This window comes from Temnothorax americanus, unplaced genomic scaffold (genome assembly GCF_048541705.1).
Source record: "Temnothorax americanus isolate GAGA-0224 unplaced genomic scaffold, ASM4854170v1 Scaffold10, whole genome shotgun sequence".
NCBI classification, from domain to species: domain Eukaryota; kingdom Metazoa; phylum Arthropoda; class Insecta; order Hymenoptera; family Formicidae; genus Temnothorax; species Temnothorax americanus.
This window is the reverse complement of record NW_027509231.1, coordinates 4,569,639-4,586,915: the sequence shown is the minus strand read 5'-3', so window position 1 is coordinate 4,586,915 and position 17,277 is coordinate 4,569,639. Positions and strand designations below refer to the sequence as shown.

At 41.0% G+C, this 17,277-nt stretch overlaps 3 protein-coding genes and 1 non-coding gene across 11 annotated transcripts in view; 2 read left to right on the top strand and 2 right to left on the bottom strand.

The window, feature by feature from the left end:
* Nlg-5 (neuroligin 5) overlaps positions 1–8,401 on the top strand; it is a 214,539-nt gene extending 206,138 nt beyond the window's left edge. For all 4 annotated transcript variants that reach the window (XM_077408313.1, XM_077408305.1, XM_077408322.1 and 1 more), the window contains 5 exons: positions 23–215; positions 1,116–1,560; positions 3,835–4,108; positions 4,646–4,792; positions 4,879–8,401. In XM_077408313.1, the coding sequence (XP_077264439.1) occupies positions 23–215; positions 1,116–1,560; positions 3,835–4,108; positions 4,646–4,792; positions 4,879–5,531 (1,712 nt within the window). In that variant the 3' untranslated portion in view covers positions 5,532–8,401. The remainder of the gene's footprint in view (positions 1–22; positions 216–1,115; positions 1,561–3,834; positions 4,109–4,645; positions 4,793–4,878) is intronic.
* A 106-nt stretch (positions 8,402–8,507) lies between these two features.
* La (La autoantigen-like) lies at positions 8,508–11,780 on the bottom strand. 3 transcript variants are annotated; one of them, XM_077408381.1, is made up of 7 exons: positions 11,422–11,780; positions 10,356–10,709; positions 9,850–9,992; positions 9,592–9,667; positions 9,249–9,500; positions 9,023–9,149; positions 8,508–8,805 (listed from the first exon to the last, which is right to left on the bottom strand). In XM_077408381.1, the coding sequence occupies exons 1-7, from the start codon at positions 11,617–11,619 to the stop codon at positions 8,726–8,728; spliced, it is 1,230 nt and encodes a 409-aa protein (XP_077264507.1). In that variant the 5' UTR covers positions 11,620–11,780; the 3' UTR covers positions 8,508–8,725. The 3 variants fall into 3 exon arrangements, with proteins under 3 accessions (XP_077264507.1, XP_077264498.1, XP_077264517.1); XM_077408372.1 differs by having other exon boundaries at positions 9,014–9,149; positions 11,422–11,777; XM_077408391.1 differs by having other exon boundaries at positions 8,714–8,866; positions 9,014–9,149; positions 11,422–11,779.
* Positions 8,876–8,966, bottom strand: LOC143901999 (small nucleolar RNA U6-53/MBII-28). The gene has a single exon (XR_013258240.1). It is a non-coding gene; the product is annotated as a small nucleolar RNA U6-53/MBII-28 (small nucleolar RNA).
* A 1,136-nt stretch (positions 11,781–12,916) lies between the features above and the next one.
* The window catches only part of Hop (tyrosine-protein kinase hopscotch), a 19,714-nt gene continuing 15,353 nt past the window's right edge, over positions 12,917–17,277 (top strand). For all 3 annotated transcript variants that reach the window (XM_077408435.1, XM_077408427.1, XM_077408418.1), the window contains exons 1-8: positions 12,917–13,073; positions 13,147–13,432; positions 15,059–15,360; positions 15,518–15,877; positions 16,024–16,236; positions 16,316–16,593; positions 16,699–17,026; positions 17,093–17,249. In XM_077408435.1, coding sequence (XP_077264561.1) covers positions 13,319–13,432; positions 15,059–15,360; positions 15,518–15,877; positions 16,024–16,236; positions 16,316–16,593; positions 16,699–17,026; positions 17,093–17,249 — 1,752 coding nt within the window. In that variant the 5' untranslated portion in view covers positions 12,917–13,073; positions 13,147–13,318. The remainder of the gene's footprint in view (positions 13,074–13,146; positions 13,433–15,058; positions 15,361–15,517; positions 15,878–16,023; positions 16,237–16,315; positions 16,594–16,698; positions 17,027–17,092; positions 17,250–17,277) is intronic.

Sequence of the window (17,277 nt, the reverse complement as noted above, 5' to 3'; positions counted from 1 at the left end):
CCAACCGTCTGTTCTTCCGCAGGATTATTTCATCGTGTGGTATTATCCAGCGGTTCGGCACTAAGCCCCTGGGCCTCGGTGCACGATCCGAACAACCTCAGGGCGAAGATCGGCGAGCAGATGGGCTGCTCGACCGAGGGCGAGGAGGACATAGCCGACTGCCTGCGCGGAGTACCGCTCAAGACCCTCATGGACGTGCAATTACCGGAAATCAGGTGAGCGTCGATGGTTCGGGGAAAACATTCATCCCCTTCTTGCCTTCAGATACGGATAGTTCCACATTCGGGGAGAATTAAAATAATGAAATATGTATATCGTGAAATTGTGGGACAGATGGAATGCATCGGTACCCTCTTTTCCATCTTTTTATTTATGATAGCACGTCGATGTAATAAATAATATTATACCTTGCGATCGCCCCGTTTGTGCCACATATACATATATTGTATATATATATGTATATGTATATATATGAATCCTACAATATATATAATATATTCGTCGCCTGAATATTGGAGCTACGCGTTTCGATGAAAAGTGGAAAATGCCGGACGGTAAAAAATTCAAGAGATATGATTGATACGTTAAAAAATGACGTTTGGCAAGCGCAGCAATTACCGCGCTACAAATTTATAACGATTTCATGAGTCCACGACCCGCGGTGAATTATGATGAATTGTCGAAACTGGCGTGTAGCGACATTTAAAAATCTTGCATCGCTATAAATCGTCACGTCGGACGCGTTCACGCTTCCGCGGAGAGAACGCGGAAATCTATAGAAAGTCCCAAATTGAATTCCGTCAACACTTATTCGCATCATCGTTCATCAGGATTAACCGTTGGGCCACGCGGGCGCGTTTGCGAGTATATGTATTTACCGCGAGGTCGAAATGAATCTGCGATATTACTAATTGCAAGGATAATCACGGGAGCGCGCGCGCACGCTGAATTATTATCGGATTACCGTCGGATCGTGGCGGGTTAATAGCCCTTCGCATTATTGATTTTTAATACCCTTGTTATATCAATTTAGTATCGCCGGTCGTTCGCACGAGCGAGAGGCGGCATGCGGCATCACTGACCTTCCCCCGTTTCCGTTTTGTGTCCACCTCCAGATTCGTGCCCCGCATCGGGCCCGGCCTGCCGGTGGACCAAAACAATCCCGACCCGGGCCTGGACATGGAGCGCGCGAGCGACGCGTTCATCAAGGTGCCGCTGATCCTGGGCGTCTCCACGACCGAGTCGAATCTCGACTTCAACAACAACGACATACAGTTCGGCTTCGAGGAGGACCACCGGAATCGCATCCTGCGCACCTTCATCCGCAACGCCTACGTCTACCATCTGAACGAGATCTTCTCGGCGGTGAGGAACGAGTACACGGACTGGGATAAGCCGGTGCTGCACCCCATCATAATACGGGACTCGACCATGGAGGCGTTGAGCGATGGCCACACGGTCGCGCCGCTCATGAGAATCGCCTTCTACCACGCCAGGCGGGGCGCCAAGACGTACTTTTATCACTTCAATCATCAGTCCAAGGACAGCGGCTACGTGCAGGTAAGGCACGTCGTTGTCGCTCGCCAAGGAAGCTCGCGCACGAGCTTCCTCGACGCGAAGAAATTTTATCGTGAATCTTTTCTCGTAATCATTATGTGCTTGACTCATTAACTAAGCCACACTTATTTTCGAGTCCTTAATTCGTCACACCTCCGGTCCGTGAGACTTTGTCGCATTATTGTCAATTTCATTCTAATTAATATATTTTTAAGCTTATATAATGTATAGGAATTGGAAATACACGGAGTCTGAATAAGATGGTTATGATAATATCTGGTCAAGAGAAAATGATTTCAGTTTGAACTGAACTTATTATAAGAAAAAGATTGCAACTAGAAAACCGAAACGGCGTTCAGCGGTCCACTGGACCGGAATGTGGCGAGCTGAATACCGAATTTTACAACACAGCTGTTTTTAAGTAATAGCCAACGATAAGAGATTTCCGCGGGAAATTTGCGCGACGAAGGGTAGCAAGAAATCGCGTAATTTAGCGTTGTCGATCGACGGGGATATCCGGAGTATCTCGAGGCGTCGATTTTTCTCTATTGTGAAACGATATCGTCCCGTCGCGCTAGCACACAGCTATATATCGCGCGCCATACCGACACAGACGGAAGGCAGGCGGGTGCGGGTGAGCAGAAGAGGTGGAGACGCTGCTTAAGTCGGCGAGTTAACTCCATTAACTTGACGTCCCGAAGAGAGACTAACGTTTCGCCCTCGACACCTAGTAGTCCGCCGGCACTTCCAGTTAAGGAAGCAACCCGTTCAAACCCTCCTCCCCCTCCCTCGATCCTATAGGTACTGTCCTCGTAAGCTCATCCGTCTCACTCTGCGTCCCGCTCGATCTATACCCCGGGCTGGCAACCGCTGCTGGCCATGACTTCACGATGAAGACACTGATTTAATAAAACGCCCCGGGCGACCCGCGCGCGCACCGTGTTCGCATTTTGTCCCGGGAATGACGGGGATTTGTCACGCTTGACATAATAAGTAATATCGGGGGGGGGGGACAAGAAAGAAATTGTTATATCGGCCAATTTGTAAAGTCGCGCTGCCGAGCGGCGCGGCGGCGCGTTAAAGTCGCGACGGGGAAACAGATTGACGTTTTCAATTTAGTGGGAAAGGGAGAGGACGCTGAAAAAAAAATATCTCGTACCTCGTGTTTGTAGGATATTTAAGGAAACAGATTATATCTCCTCCGTTTGGCAAGTGCCGGAGGTATATATATTATCTTTCGCGTTATTATTTTCCTGGCGTTTGGAAACGCGCGTATTAGAAACAACGAAAGTTAGCATTTAGCCGCGCGCGCGTCACGTCGGTCCCCGAAAGTTGTTTAATCCCGCTCGGGGAAGGGACGATGGAAGCGAGGATGCAAGTGGTCGTATAGTTTAACAACGCGATTTGGAGCATCAACGTTACCTTTTCCCTCCTCCCCGTCCGCGTGTGCGAAACGAGATTTAATTAAGCGCCGGGCGAAAGATTCGCTCTTTAATAAGTTCGCGTAATCGCGAACTAATGAACTCCGCGTCGCTTTAAATATCACCGGCAACACAATCGAAACGTCGTCGTACGTCGTCGCCGTCGCTGTGCTGGGTTTACCGGACGCGCGATAAAAGAAAAAAGAGGGGGCGCGAATTAGGCGGAGACAAAGGCGGGAAAAAGCCGCGCGAAGAGAGGATAAGAAAGCGATATCAAGACTACTGAAGGCAAATGCGATGAATTTATTTCAGTCGTTAATCGCGGCGTTTTCCGCCTGCCACGGTTCCCTCCTCGCGCATTCTTTCCTGATGGCGAGGCGCGTTTCACGCGTGCTAATGGGGATCAGTGGTATAATACGCGGGTAGCTGGTAGCATTTCACAACGGAGAATTTCGCTGTCGGATATTACGGTCGTTGTGTACAACGGGCTGGAAGTGGCATCCGCCGGCCCGCACACAATTCCTAGGCAATCGCGCATCGTCGCGTGCGGTTCTATTAATAAACTAAAATTCTAGTAATTGGCTATCAATAATTACCTAATATCTTGTTTCGGTTAATTAAATAAAACAATCGTCAATAGCCAATAATGATTTAACTATATCATGAATTACGAATTACGCGAATTGCGGGCATAGCAAATATTATAATTAGGCTCGCGCGCCTACCTACGTGAGAATGGCACGTACATACATAGAGAAGAGGCCGGCGCGGCGGCCGCGCGGTATAATTATCGATCACGGAGAGAGCGCTCGACGATTCTCTCTCTTTCTCTGAGAATGGGAAAATCTCGTTGCAGCGTCTGGGGAGCGTACGTGGGGAAGACATACCGTATATTTTCGGGCTGCCGCTGGTGGCAGGCGGGGCTTTCTTCCCGCGGAATTATTCCCGACAAGACCAGGGCGTTGCGGAGGCCGTGCTCACCTTCTTCACCAATTTCGCCAAGACCGGCAACCCGAACGAGCCGCACAAGATCGAGTCGGTCGACTACGGCACGCCGAAGGAGAAGACGCGCTTCCGCGGTCTCACATGGGAACAATATGAGACAGGAACTCAGCAGTATCTCACGATAGGTACGTCGCGGCGCTTGAGAGAGAGAAAGAAGAGAAGAGAAGAGAAGAGAAGAGTTTTCTCCCTCCCCCCTTCGTTATTTTTCGATAAATTTAATTTTCCACAAAGCGCGCCTTTCTCTCGTCCTCTCTGTTTCTCGTGGAACGTCGCCGCGATCTTTTTAAATTCCCTCTCAAAAAGTTCCTGCAGAAATTTGATTGTGTACAGTGGACTTTGCCCACCGTTCTCTCTGACGTTCTCTTTGAAATTTCCTTGAAAAGTTCAATTGCGCGCGAGGGTGAAACCCTTTTGAATATAATGCAAAATTATTCTTTGATAATAATTATGTAGTCTTTAATAATAATTATGTACTCTTTAATGCGTTTCGATAATTACAATTGATTCACTGTTAATAATTATTCGCGACGATACGTCGCTCATAATACCTCGCACATTTACGATTGATCAATACGTAATAACTATCCTTTAGTGAACGGGTACCTATACAGATAATTGTCGAAGGAGAACAGGCGCTTTTTACCATCAAAATTTTATTCTAGCATTGAAACCGAAGATGAAGAGCCATTATCGCGGCCATAAAATGGCTGTGTGGCTTAACTTGATACCGCAGCTCCATCGTCCCGGCGACGACGACGTTTCCATGCGACATCATCACTTCCGAGAACGAGGCGATCATTATTACGCAGGTAAGATCATAGCTCTTTCGCGGAAGAGATGACTTGAATACCATCCTCAATTATCCCTCATTTTTCTTTTTCGTTGTATTATTCAGGACCGGTTCGGGACGAATGGTACACGCCGCTGCCGCTGACAGGCACGACTCGGACGAGCTCGTCCTCGACCACCGCCTGCAGCACGTCCACGGGGGGCGAGGACAGCCTCATCGAGGACATCACCCCGATTCTGGACGATTCCGAGGACGACGCCGAGCTGCTGCAGCGACTGGCGTCCCGTCATTACTACAGCACGACCACTGCCCTGGGGATCACCGTGGGCGTCGGCTGCATCCTCCTGGTCCTGAACATGCTGATCTTCGCCGGCATCTATTATCAGCGGGATCGCGACAAGAAACGCGCCGCAATGGACTGCAGGCCGAACGGGCAGGAGTCCCTGCCGATGACCACCAGGACGTCCATGAAACCCTCCGAGAATCCGCGACCCGCTCAAGAGCCGCCCCCGTCGTACACGACCCTCGCGAGAAGCTCCTCCGTCCAGGATCAACAGCAGCAGCTCGCGCAGTCCCAGGACGGCCAGGACTGCGAGCAGAATAGGAAAGACCCGAGATCCGGCCATGGGACCAGCGGCAACGCCCACAAGGACGCGATCCCACCAAAACCGCCCGCCAGGACCACCAGTTCGCTCACCACTGCCGGCAGCACCAACACCATCAAGAAACGCGTGCAGATACAAGAGATATCCGTATAGCATTAGGGGTTGCCCCCAGAGGGCAACGCGCGGACGAAGAGGGTGACCTTCGTGGACGCGGAGAGGGCCACCACGGAGTCCAGATTTTGAACGAGATGTTCCCCCTTAATCGAATCGTTGGACAGTGCCGATTAAGCGTAACTCGAATTCAGCAGGCGAAAAAGGGCTTTGTAATAGATGTTTTACAAGTGTGCATTGCGCGTGAATTGTGGCGTCGAATAATCAATGTACGGTCGGCACGGCGCGGCGTGTCCGATTATAGTTGAACGTTACTAAAAACGGCCGATTATCGCCGACTGTTACTACTTGCGGCGCGGTACCGTGGCTAACTATAACGCGGTCGCGCTACTGAACTGTTATTACTGCCGGATTGCGCCTGACTGTTACCACTTTAGGAAAACTTTGCGACCAGTTCTTTCTACGAACTGTATGATTGCACGTGGTCGTTATTTCTAATAGAGTACGTGGATTGTACGTAGTTGCTACTTATAAAGAGACGAGATATATTCTCTTGATGGTTTTAAAGAAAGTGATTGCTAAAGTACTTATCATAACTCGTGGCTATGTTACGTAATATATCGGGTGCTCAAAAAGAATTTTATTCAAAGGACATTATTCGCAATTGAAGATATCGATACGATTATGCATCCTAGCCATTTAATTCATCGGAATAAACCCTGATTCTTTTGGAGACCGTGGCAAATAGGTGGCCTTAATTAAGTATCACTACAGAACATAAAGAAAACGTGTGTCGATGTCTTCGATGTCACAGAAAAAGGGCGCCTGACGAGGAATTATTGTGACGAAACGTATAATGAAATTCTCACTCTAAAAAGCTCCAAATCGAATTCTCTGTTAAAAAGCAATTATACGTATAAGAATATACCGTGTGGCGGATCGATACACGGTAATCGACAACGACGACGACGATCTAAGAGGATCTCGAAACGGGAATCGGAATACCAAAGCCAACGATCGCATGCCATCGTCTCAACGATTGCTTTGTAAAGCATCGATTGGGAGGAAGGAAGAGGCACTCGACGCGAAGCGCGGATCAAACGATCGGGCGCGTTCGTTATTCGCAAATGAAACAATAACGGTGTATACGAAAGCCGTCGGTACCTATCAGGTGAAGGTGCGCACTCGTCGTTTCCGCCCTTGCGACACACAGAGTTAGCCACGTCCTTCGAAACGTGTAATTCCGATCCTGCCGAGGAGAACGGCTTAATAGCGCTCGCGAAATTTATTCGGGCGGAAAGCGTAATTCTCCAACTGCGTTTCACCTGTCGCACAAGTGCACAATCACGAGTGCATTCGACGGTGGAAAGCCGTAAGGGCTACGACCGAGCAGCGCGACGACTTTCGAGAGGGCGAACTCGACCTTCCGCTGAGTGTTCTTCTCGTAGAGAATAGTCCGACAGTCATAAGTATTGTACCGCCACGAAATCGCGGCTAAAACTTCCCGTCTGATAATATACACACACACTTTCTCTCGCGTTTCTCGCCCGCGAGCCTCGAGACCTCGCAATTGGCAACGCATCTTGTATATTCTTCTCCACTTGCAAAACAATGTACGAGTACTAGACAGTATTAACATCAAGGAAAAAATTAAGCATTAAGTGTATCTATATTTTTATTTAAAATATTTGAATGTTATACTACAAGAATTAAGTCTTTTCACCTTCGTGGATAGCGGCGTAATTTTTAGTAATTCCAAATTAGTTATTGTGTGACGAAGAGATGAAAATGTTGAGATGAACCTGCTTGATGACACTTCGATTCTATTGAGCCAAAATTTATGGAACAATATTTATATATATCCTTCCTACTACCTTTTATAAATTGAGATCATTGCCGAAGGTCAAATATCTGCTCGTAAAAAAAAACGTAACGATAAAAGAAAAAGGAGTAATTTCTCTTAAAGAAGGACTAAAACTATCGACTTTTTTTGTATAGAACTCTCTTTCTCTCTTCCACGACCAAGTATCCTAAGACGTGATCGCGCCCGTGTTTGCAGAGATACATTTTGTCTTTGTAGAGAGTTCTTAATCCCGAATTAATATTCATGACCTGAGATCGCTGAGACCACTAGATTCCACACAGATACCAAGTTTCGAAAGTCATCCTCGTCATTGTGTGCAACTAAATCGGTCCGCGCGAGAAAATGAGATGCGCTTCTCAGGATACAATGGAATGCGATAATTGATGATGAAATCAGGCACAACAATATGAAAAGCGGGAAACATTGTAGACACGACCACTGATAGATTTTTACATGCTAAAGAAACGTTTCTATCACGTTTATATCTTGATTCTACAGATTGTAAGAAGTTCATTCTTACGTAACAATTAACAGGTAACACTTGCGAGAACTGAATTTTCTAACAATTTAACTGTTATCCTAGAAGAAGAAAAAGACCTCGAAAACTTTTTCCACCTATAGAATGAGTTTCAAAAAATCATTAAATATTGAGACTGTCTAAAAAAAATAAAGATTCATCTAACTGATTACGTACGACTCCTCGGCACATGAAACTATACATATGTATCAATGATTAAGAACGTAAATCTGTAATTAAATACCATGTAGCGTAATAATGCACAGACACGGTGTCGCGTAAAATCGTATTGCCGACTACGATAGTTTTTAAGTACGTACATGCGTCATTACGTGTAATTTTTCAAAGTAACTGTTCGCGGACGATACGATCTTTAAGTCTTTAACACGTTGTGATACTTGCGTGAAGGTAGAATTGACGCATGTAAAACGACAGTGAAATTTAAATACGTGTTATAGTCAGTTATAGTCTAGAGAAACCAATTTGTAAATTTCACTGTACAACAAATAAATGCCAATTTATAAAAATATACAGCGATTTTTGTTAATCATCCGTCAAACGGCAGAATTGTCATTTTTAAATCTCGTCATGACGAAATTAAAAGTTTAACGTGAAATGGTAAATAATTGAAAACGCATTTAACCAAATATAGACGAGGCTATATTTTCAAAGTATGTAAAACAATATACATCAAAAGGAAAAGTAACAAAAAGTTTAAACCAGATGAGTTTCTCGTGTAATAAATTATGCCAGGCATAATTTATAGTGTTCCTTTTCTATATATAACTAGTCAATACATTGAAAATACAGTGTAATATACATATGTAACTTTGAAGTTTTCAGAATGAATCGATCTTACTCGACAGCTTTCTTCTTAGCCGGAACTGTGTCACGTGAAGGACTGCTACCTCTCTTCTTCGCACCTCGCGCACGTCCTTTGAACATATTCAACAAATTTCATTAGTTCTTGCTCCTTTAGCGCAAAATTCTTTTACGCTGCAATAAAAAATTCAGTTGTTTGAAGAGTTTAACTCAGCGAAATCCATAATATATTTATGATTTCTCAGTATTAGCATGGCAAATAGCATCATTATAATATATTTGATAATCAACAATTGTAATATTTTGGAAATGATCTTTTACCTTTCTTACCGGCTCGCTTAGCTTTATTATATTTGTTCTTCGAAGCTAACATCTCTTCCATTACTTTAGCAAGGTATTTATCTTCTTCCTCACCCTCGAGGATTTTGCAGGTAACTTCAATGTCCTGGATTACTACCTTGGAACACGAATAAAATGTTTTACTTGATTATTATAATTAATTTCAAAACCATCAAAGTTATTAGAAAATTAAAAATTTTGTGAATATTTCTCTCACCTTGCCTTTGTCTGTTTTGTCTAACACGGGTTTCGCAGCATTTTCTCCCTGCAGACGTACCCAGCCTTCTGTGTGCCCCCTTTGGAAATCGATGTATGCAATATCAGCATCAAATTTGTCTAAACATTCTTTAATATTTTCTCTTGTACACGTCTTAGAAACGCCAGAAAAGAAAATAATTGAACCTTTTGGCAATTTATTATCTGTCGCTGCAGGTTGTTCTTCATCACCCTCAGTCTCTTTTTGCTCTGTCTAAAAAAAACGAACTTGTAAAACACGAGAGAAAGAATTAAGAACGATAGATAACAATCATATTCATCTTTTATTTGCTTTGCTTACTTACAGTTTTCTTCGTCTTATCTGCTTTCTTTTTTCTACGTTCCTCTTTTTCTTGTGCCTTTTCTGCATTATAATCTGCACTATAAATATATAATATCAAGTGTATATTAAAAATATATAATATATGTCAATTCTCTCTCTCTCTCTCTCTCTCTCTCTCTCTCTCTCTCTCTCTCTCTCTCTCTCTCTCTCTCTCTCTCTCTCTCTCTCTCTCTCTCTCTCTCTCTCTCTCTCTCTCTCTCCAGATATAATTTTTACTTACGCCCATTTCCTTAGCAATTCAGTATCTTCATATTTTACCGATTCTGCTTTCATAAATGCATCGGCGCCATCAACAGTCTCAAATTGTACAAAAACAGATCCTTTGAACTTAAAAACCTTATCTTTATCTTGATATTTTCTCATCTGCAAAACATAATCATCTGAGATATTAAGTATACTAAAAATAATTTTTGATATCTATATTTTGATATTCATATCAATATCTAATGTTAAGTTTTCCAAATAATCCTAAATATAACCAAATAACCAAATAAGAAATAGACATTAATAAAATTAGACATTGATTATTATTTATTATTTAAATTTAATCTCGAGTTTGTAGTTTTTATTTTGTCCGAGTCAAGTATAAGTAGGTGTTTACAGCTAAGAAGTTCTTATTTAAGAGGACGATTTACTGTTTATGGCTAACACGTTAACATTGGACAATTTACTCGATGCCCAAAAATATTATATTTACTTATTTCTGTGTCGGACAAATATATTTACCACAATCGTTTCCAATGGCTTATACGGTTCGAAAAAGGCTTTCAGCTTGTCAATAGTTGTGTCAGTCAACGGAAAGCCTTTGACATAAACCGTTCGAGCCTCTTGAGCCTTCCTATATCCTTCATTAAATTCCGGTAGTGGATGCTTCGGCGAGCGACGTATCTTTTTCTTGTCCTCAGATATCTCAATGAGATCGCTAGTTTCCAAAGCCTTCAGAATTACGTCGACATTTTTGCTGAGAGAAGCCAAAATTTTGAAGTTTAACATGACGGTCATTGGAATCCAGCCTTCGTCCAGTTTTGTTTGCTCAATGAGAAATTTGTCCCTCTGCATATTTACATTGCCGAAGTAGTACTGCAAAAAAAAAATTTAAAAAATATATATATATAACCAGTAACCATTGCACACAGAGCGACGCCTGGAATTGTATGAGAATGGTTGACTCAGAATCTCCACACAAAACTTTCGTATGGTAACGTAACGTAGATCAACGCACAAGAAACGTATTGACGTATAGGCCGTAACCGATATATAGGTTTCTTGTGCGTTGACCCACGTTTCGTTATGCTACGCTATCAAACGAGAGCGGAGGCTCTCAGGGTAAAACATTCTTCTCCTTCTTTCTTCACTGAAAGAAAGGAGAAGAGGAATGGTTCAAAGCATTTGTAACGTAAAGTGGACCCGTAGCTTCAGTAATGCATTCCAGGTTTGATCCTAATCCTCACGCAGTTCTGTTTTGTCAATAAGAGATTTATCCTTGTACATATTTACATTGCCAACGTAGTACTGCAAAAAGAATATACAAAATAGAAGAAACAACGAACGGGGGAAACACGTCATTCTGTGTGAGAACGGTCGACTCGTGATCAGCGAGTCTCAAGTTCGATCCCGACTCTCGCCCCATGTATGTCCTCGATTTTCAAACGAAACAGTATACGTTGACATCTTCGAATATCGTTACAATTCAGATTATTCAGAACCACCGACGCGTGATTCTGCACAGTGACGTAAAAAAAAGAAGACTACTAAATTATTCGTTTATGAAAATATAAAGTGCAAAGTATACCTCTACTTGTGCCTTAATCTTCGTCAAAAGATCCTCGGAAGGCTCCTCTTCTTCCGTATCTTTTCCGTTTGCTTTTGTCTGTTGTTCCGTTTTTTCATCCGTGGCGTCAACGGTCGGCGCGTCGTCATTAACCTCGGTAGCGGTGTCGCCGTTCAACTGATCGTCGCCGACACTCGTCTCCTCTTGCTCGTTTTCCATGTTCAAGTATTCTATCCGCGACAATTACAGAAACGACAGACAGCTACTGATATACTATTTACGTCTTTAAATTCTAAGAGCGAAAAGAAAGAATTACTCTAGAGACGTCCACACACGTGCTTCCTCGTTTAAGCCAAAAACGGAAATGACGCCAATGACCAATGACGGCCATGACGCTGACGAGTAAAAAGGGTGCATCCCGATGGAGAAGAAATAGCGGAACGGAACAGTAAACGGAAAAGAGATATGGTGGGGGTGGGGGGTTAACCAATCAGAGTAGTTCCGTTTCAATTCCGTTCCGTTATTTAGGCTGCGGTCCACTTGACGCTACAAATGCTTCGAAGCATTCCTCTTCTCTTTTCTTTCAATGAAGAAAGAAAGAGAAGAAGGATGCTCCAAAAAATTTGTAGCGTCAAGTGGACCCCGCAGTTAGTGAGTGGGTTCCCCATGGCACGGAGCAAGGCCATTGCACGTAAAGATACGATTTCATTGACGCTAGAAACCAGCGGCAGCGTCAAGAAAATGTAGCGGGGGAAGAAGTTCCGTTGAATTTTGCGGTACGCTAAAAAGTTGAGACGGTCTGAATGAACTTCTTCCCCCACTACATTTTCTTGACGCTGCCGCTGGTTTCTAGCGTCAATGAAATCGTATCTTTACGTGCAATGGCCCTGCTCCGTGCCATGGGGAATCCCGTAAAACTGAGTCTAATCAACCAAATCTTAAAAAATTATAAATGAAATAGGAGTAGAAAAAAGTCTGAAGAATACAATAAAATTAGAAAAATGCCAATAATTAACATTAACTTGTCCACAAAAACATCAATTTTTGAAGAGTCAAGTATTTGAGACTTGAGGTGTAGCCTTTAAGGATTAAGGCCGGTATTCATAGTCGATTCTTAATTCTCAATTGGCCGTGTTCAGCAGACACAACTGTTGAGTGTCGTCTTATCAACAGGCTACGTTAATTTGTTGGGTCTAAAAGTAAGAGCCAATCACGTTCGATTGCTACTGAGCGGTTTGTTCCGCTGAATGCGCCTATTATGCGTTGTGCAGAAGTGTGTGCTCCCCGCTTTATGCCACTCATTGAGCTATTTTTTCCGCTGAACGCAGCATTGTGCATGAGCCCTAATGAGACGCAGTGGGTGCATTCAGGTGCACAACCAGCACAACCGCCAACCGCCAACCGCTCACCGAGCTGCTGAGTAGCAATAGAACGTGATTGGCTTTTACTTTTGGATCCAACCAATCACACTTCGCTATTTAGCCGCTCAGTGAACGGTCGTGCTCGTCGTGCTCAGACGCACCCAGTGTATTGTATATACATACTACTACTACTCCAATCTGCTGTTGTGTAAAGATTTATATGTAAAGAAGCTGGTAAGAGGTATCCAAATAGAAGAGCTCAATTAAAGTGTTTTGACCGATAGAATAGATTCGAACACGCATTCCAAAGAGGTAACAATATTAATATTGAATATTTTATCGGTTATTATGTGTGTGTATTATGTTTTTATTATTGAATAACTAGGTGTCTGGTGTAATAATCTTTATTCTGCACAAGTGCAGAGTAATGCAGGTGATCGAATTCGCTATATTCGTCACACATGGTAAACAAAAAACAAATTGGCGTGCGTTGGATCTCGAGGGTTGCTGCAATAAGATGTAATATTTCTGGCAAGATCGACGATTTGTAAATTAATATGGATGACGATCCACGACTGTCACATTATGTGTACATTTATATGGCCAGCAGGGATAAGCCGTTGAAATTTGCATTTACTGTTGGTGAAACCATCGAATACCTGTGTATAAAGGTGCGGGCAATTCTCTTTCTTTCAGTTAAATAAAGCAGAATGGAATGTTATCGTATATATTTTGATAGCAAACACGAATGGTTCTGATTTGACGATTTTCATATAAAAGTTTCGTCACGTTATTTGTTAATTATACGAAACTATTATCTTTACACTAGAACAACCAACTGTCAAAATGATGGGTCTCTTGTTTTAAATTACAGAATTTGTTAAGGTGCTTTTGTTGGAATTTATGTTTATTTTTGTCGAGCTAAAAAAATTATTATATATACCGATTCATTTTCCATCCATTCAATATTTCGAAGTTTTGTACATACAATACCTAATCCATCAAAATAAAAGGCTTAATAATTCCATAGTTTGTTGCAATTTTGTTTATAAAAAATTTACAATATAAAATTCTCTTATATTAAGATTTTTTATAAATAGTTATTTGAAAAATTTCATCCTGGCTAGTACATAAAAATAATTAAAATAATAAACAAAAGATCCAGGCCTAATTGTATATGGGCACATTTTCTATTTACTTATCGTAAGTCTCACTTAATGACTCATTTAACATATGATTTTATATGCATTTGCCTTAAAAAATGTTCTCCTTAATATATTTATAGATTGTTGCGATTAATACCATCACATGCTTCAGTGGTTGAATTGGTAAAGACATCTTCCCAGATAGTAGAGAGATCTAGGTTTGAACCCTGGAGTAATATTTTGTGCAACATATTCTTGCAGTGGTTCTAAAGATGCATAATAATATTGATGTTAAATTGATTTGTCAATTTAATCATCTGATTGTACTATTCTAGCTTCAGTTTCAGACGTTTCGAGACCGACAGTAAGAGCAGTGTAGTTTGTGAAGCAAAAAATGTACATAAATTCATGCGAAAAATATTATTAGCTATAAAAATCTAGTCTGATCGTATATTGGCACATTTTCTATTTACTTGATAAAAATAATTTTTGTCTTATCTACACTTATTATTCATGCTTTAGCTTAACAAGAAAAGAATAAGTGTGAAATAGTAAAAATCTTTGTAACTGAGAGGTATGTTTGTTAATTATTTAAATATTAAAGAATTACAATTAATAACAAATAAAATGTATTTCAAATACCTATCAAATTGTCAGATATGTAAAATTAAGTATATGTTTGACGCTGGTTGTTCTAGTGTTAAGTAATATACGCAAGAGTATGATAAATCGATTTGTACAGCGATTTTTGTCTCGGTATAAAATAAATAAATAAATAAATAAATAAATAAATATATATATATATATATATATATATATATATATATATATAGAGAAAATATGTAGAATTTAAATATAGAAAAGAGGCTCTGTATTTAACATAGGTAGTAGGATTAAAAATTTATTCATTGAGCTTTGTAGAATAATTAACTCTTGTTATATAAATCTATAAAGCATCTATGTATTTAATTATTTAATCCACGAAATATTTGATTTACATCTCTTTCGTTGTTTCTTCAAAATGCTATTAAAATTTATTTTTGCATTGTTTATGGTTTATTGTATTTGTCATAGTTGAATAAATTTTTATTATCCTTCCGTGCAAAGCATCTGAATATTTCTCGAAAAATCAAAATTTTATTCAACTTCTAGATATGCAATGCTTTCAATATAAGTCCTTTAGCAAGACACCTGTTCGCATTGCAAAGTTGTTCTACGAAACTATGGTTCCCATGTGGTCACATATTGGAAGAGGACTCGGAGAAGTACAGATTCAACTTTCGCTTGAGATTCAAGCCATCCAGTATGGACAGACTGAGAGAAATAGATTTAAATGCATATAATTATTACTTTGAACAAGTCCGCAGGGACGTGTTGGATAATAAAGTACCTGACATAGTTTATGAGAAACATAAACATGAATTGATTGGCCTAGGAGTTAGCGATATGTACAGGTAAGGTACACAACTCATCTTCTTCTGATAAAAGAATAAACGATTATATTTTATCTTATAAATAATCTTTTACAGCGAACAAATTTGCCGTAGACTTTGTTTAATGTAATTGCTGAGCATTATATGATGTAACTTTATGGCATTTTATTCGTTGCAGGGTAATGCTCGAAGAAGAACTCCCACGAGAAATTGTAGAATCGGAATATAAGAAATATATACCTAAGGAATGCATAAAGAGGCACGCCTTTTTTATTAGGAAACCTATTCACAATGCACTTACGAAGTTATCTGGGTACGACGCTGCATACGTCAAGGAGCAGTATTTGAAGCAATTTGAACGCATGGCTCCGAATTATCCATACGAAGAATATACAACGTTAATGGATAAAGATGTTCCTAATCTAAGAACTAAAGTCTTACTTAGAGTTACCATAGAGCAAGTGAAATACTGTGAGATTGACATGGGTACATGGAAAACGATTTGCAGGATAGAGGATATTTCCACCCTTTCCATAGGGTAATAACAAACATATAATACCATATTTCAACATGTTAGCTTTCTTTCTTGATGCACAGTCTTATGACAAATTTTAAAATAATTTCTATATATAAATACCTATATAAATATCTATATTTATATCTATCACATTTTCAATCCTTTAGAAAGAACAATACTGTGTTGATTGGGAGGAGGACGGGCATACCATTGTGCGTACAATTTGACACAAAAACGATTCTGTTGTCTTTTGTATCCGCACTGGACGGATATTATCGCTTATCTGTCAAGTGGAATTTTAATCTTTGCAGTGGTGACAGTAGCATTATTACGCCTTCTTTAGAAAGATTACAAAAGTTAAGGTGCCATGGACCGGTTGGGTAAGATAATTTTCGCAAGACGACACAAGATTATATTCTGCTTGTTTTATTTACAAGGAGTCTGTAAAAAACATTTCAGGAAAGACTTTTCGTACACGAAACTCAAGGAAAAATGTGCCAACGAGCCAGGAAGTTACATACTGCGCGAGAGTGAAACCGAGTACGGCGTGTACTATATTGACGTTTACAACAAAGATGGAACTATATCTTCGCAAAGAGTGATGGAAACTAAACCTGACAAATTTGCAATGACAAACAGCGCTCGGGTGTACGAATCTCTGAGGCATTTAATTTCTTCGTTCCAAAATCCCAATGAATCAATATACTTAGGAAAATGCTTAGGATTTTCGGAATACGGTACATATGAATTGATATATGTAATGTTTTGGAGAGAGGAAAACAAAAGAAAATGTCCATATTTTAGTTTTCTATTTATATATAGAGATTGTTTATTTTTTCTAGACAAGTCAAAATTATTACTTTGCGCTTCGGAAAATGTAGTGAACGAAGTAGCGGCAGATGAAGAGATAATCACCACTTTATTACAAGGTGGACCGCGATGCGTACCATGGAATGAGTTGCAGGTATACAAAGCGATCGCAAAGAGCGACGAGGATTTGACTCGTACAATAACAATGACGAGTTTGCATCGAGCTATATGGCGAGTTGCAAAGGGCAAGAAGCTCGAAGTTATAATGAAGATACTCAAGACGGAGGAGAATAATTATACCAAAGAATTTTTGGAGTTGGTCGGCAAGTGGAGCCAATTGCGATCGGGAGCTCTAGTTAGGTGAATATCAGAAATCTTAGAAAGATGTAGCGTGGAAATATTTTACGTTCCACTCTTCGCTTTTAGATTGTACGGCATAACTGTGGCTCCGACAATCGGAATGCTCCTCGAACTGGTAAACTTGGGCCCATTGGACAAGTACCTGTGCAGCAATAGCAAATCTGTGCTAACGGTTGATATGGTGGAAGCCACTGTCTGTCTGGCAACAGCCCTATGGCATCTGGTAAATTTCTCCAAATATCTGCGTTATA

Coding starts and splice junctions, on each gene's coding strand:
- La (XM_077408372.1), bottom strand. CDS start 11,619: ATGGAAAACGAGCAAGAGGAGACGAGTGTCGGCGACGATCAGTTGAAC. Junction 10,710..11,421: donor AGATTAAGGCACAAGTAGAG/GTATACTTTGCA, acceptor TTTTTTTTGCAG/TACTACTTCGGCAATGTAAA. Junction 9,668..9,849: donor GAATTGCTAAGGAAATGGGC/GTAAGTAAAAAT, acceptor ATATATTTATAG/TGCAGATTATAATGCAGAAA.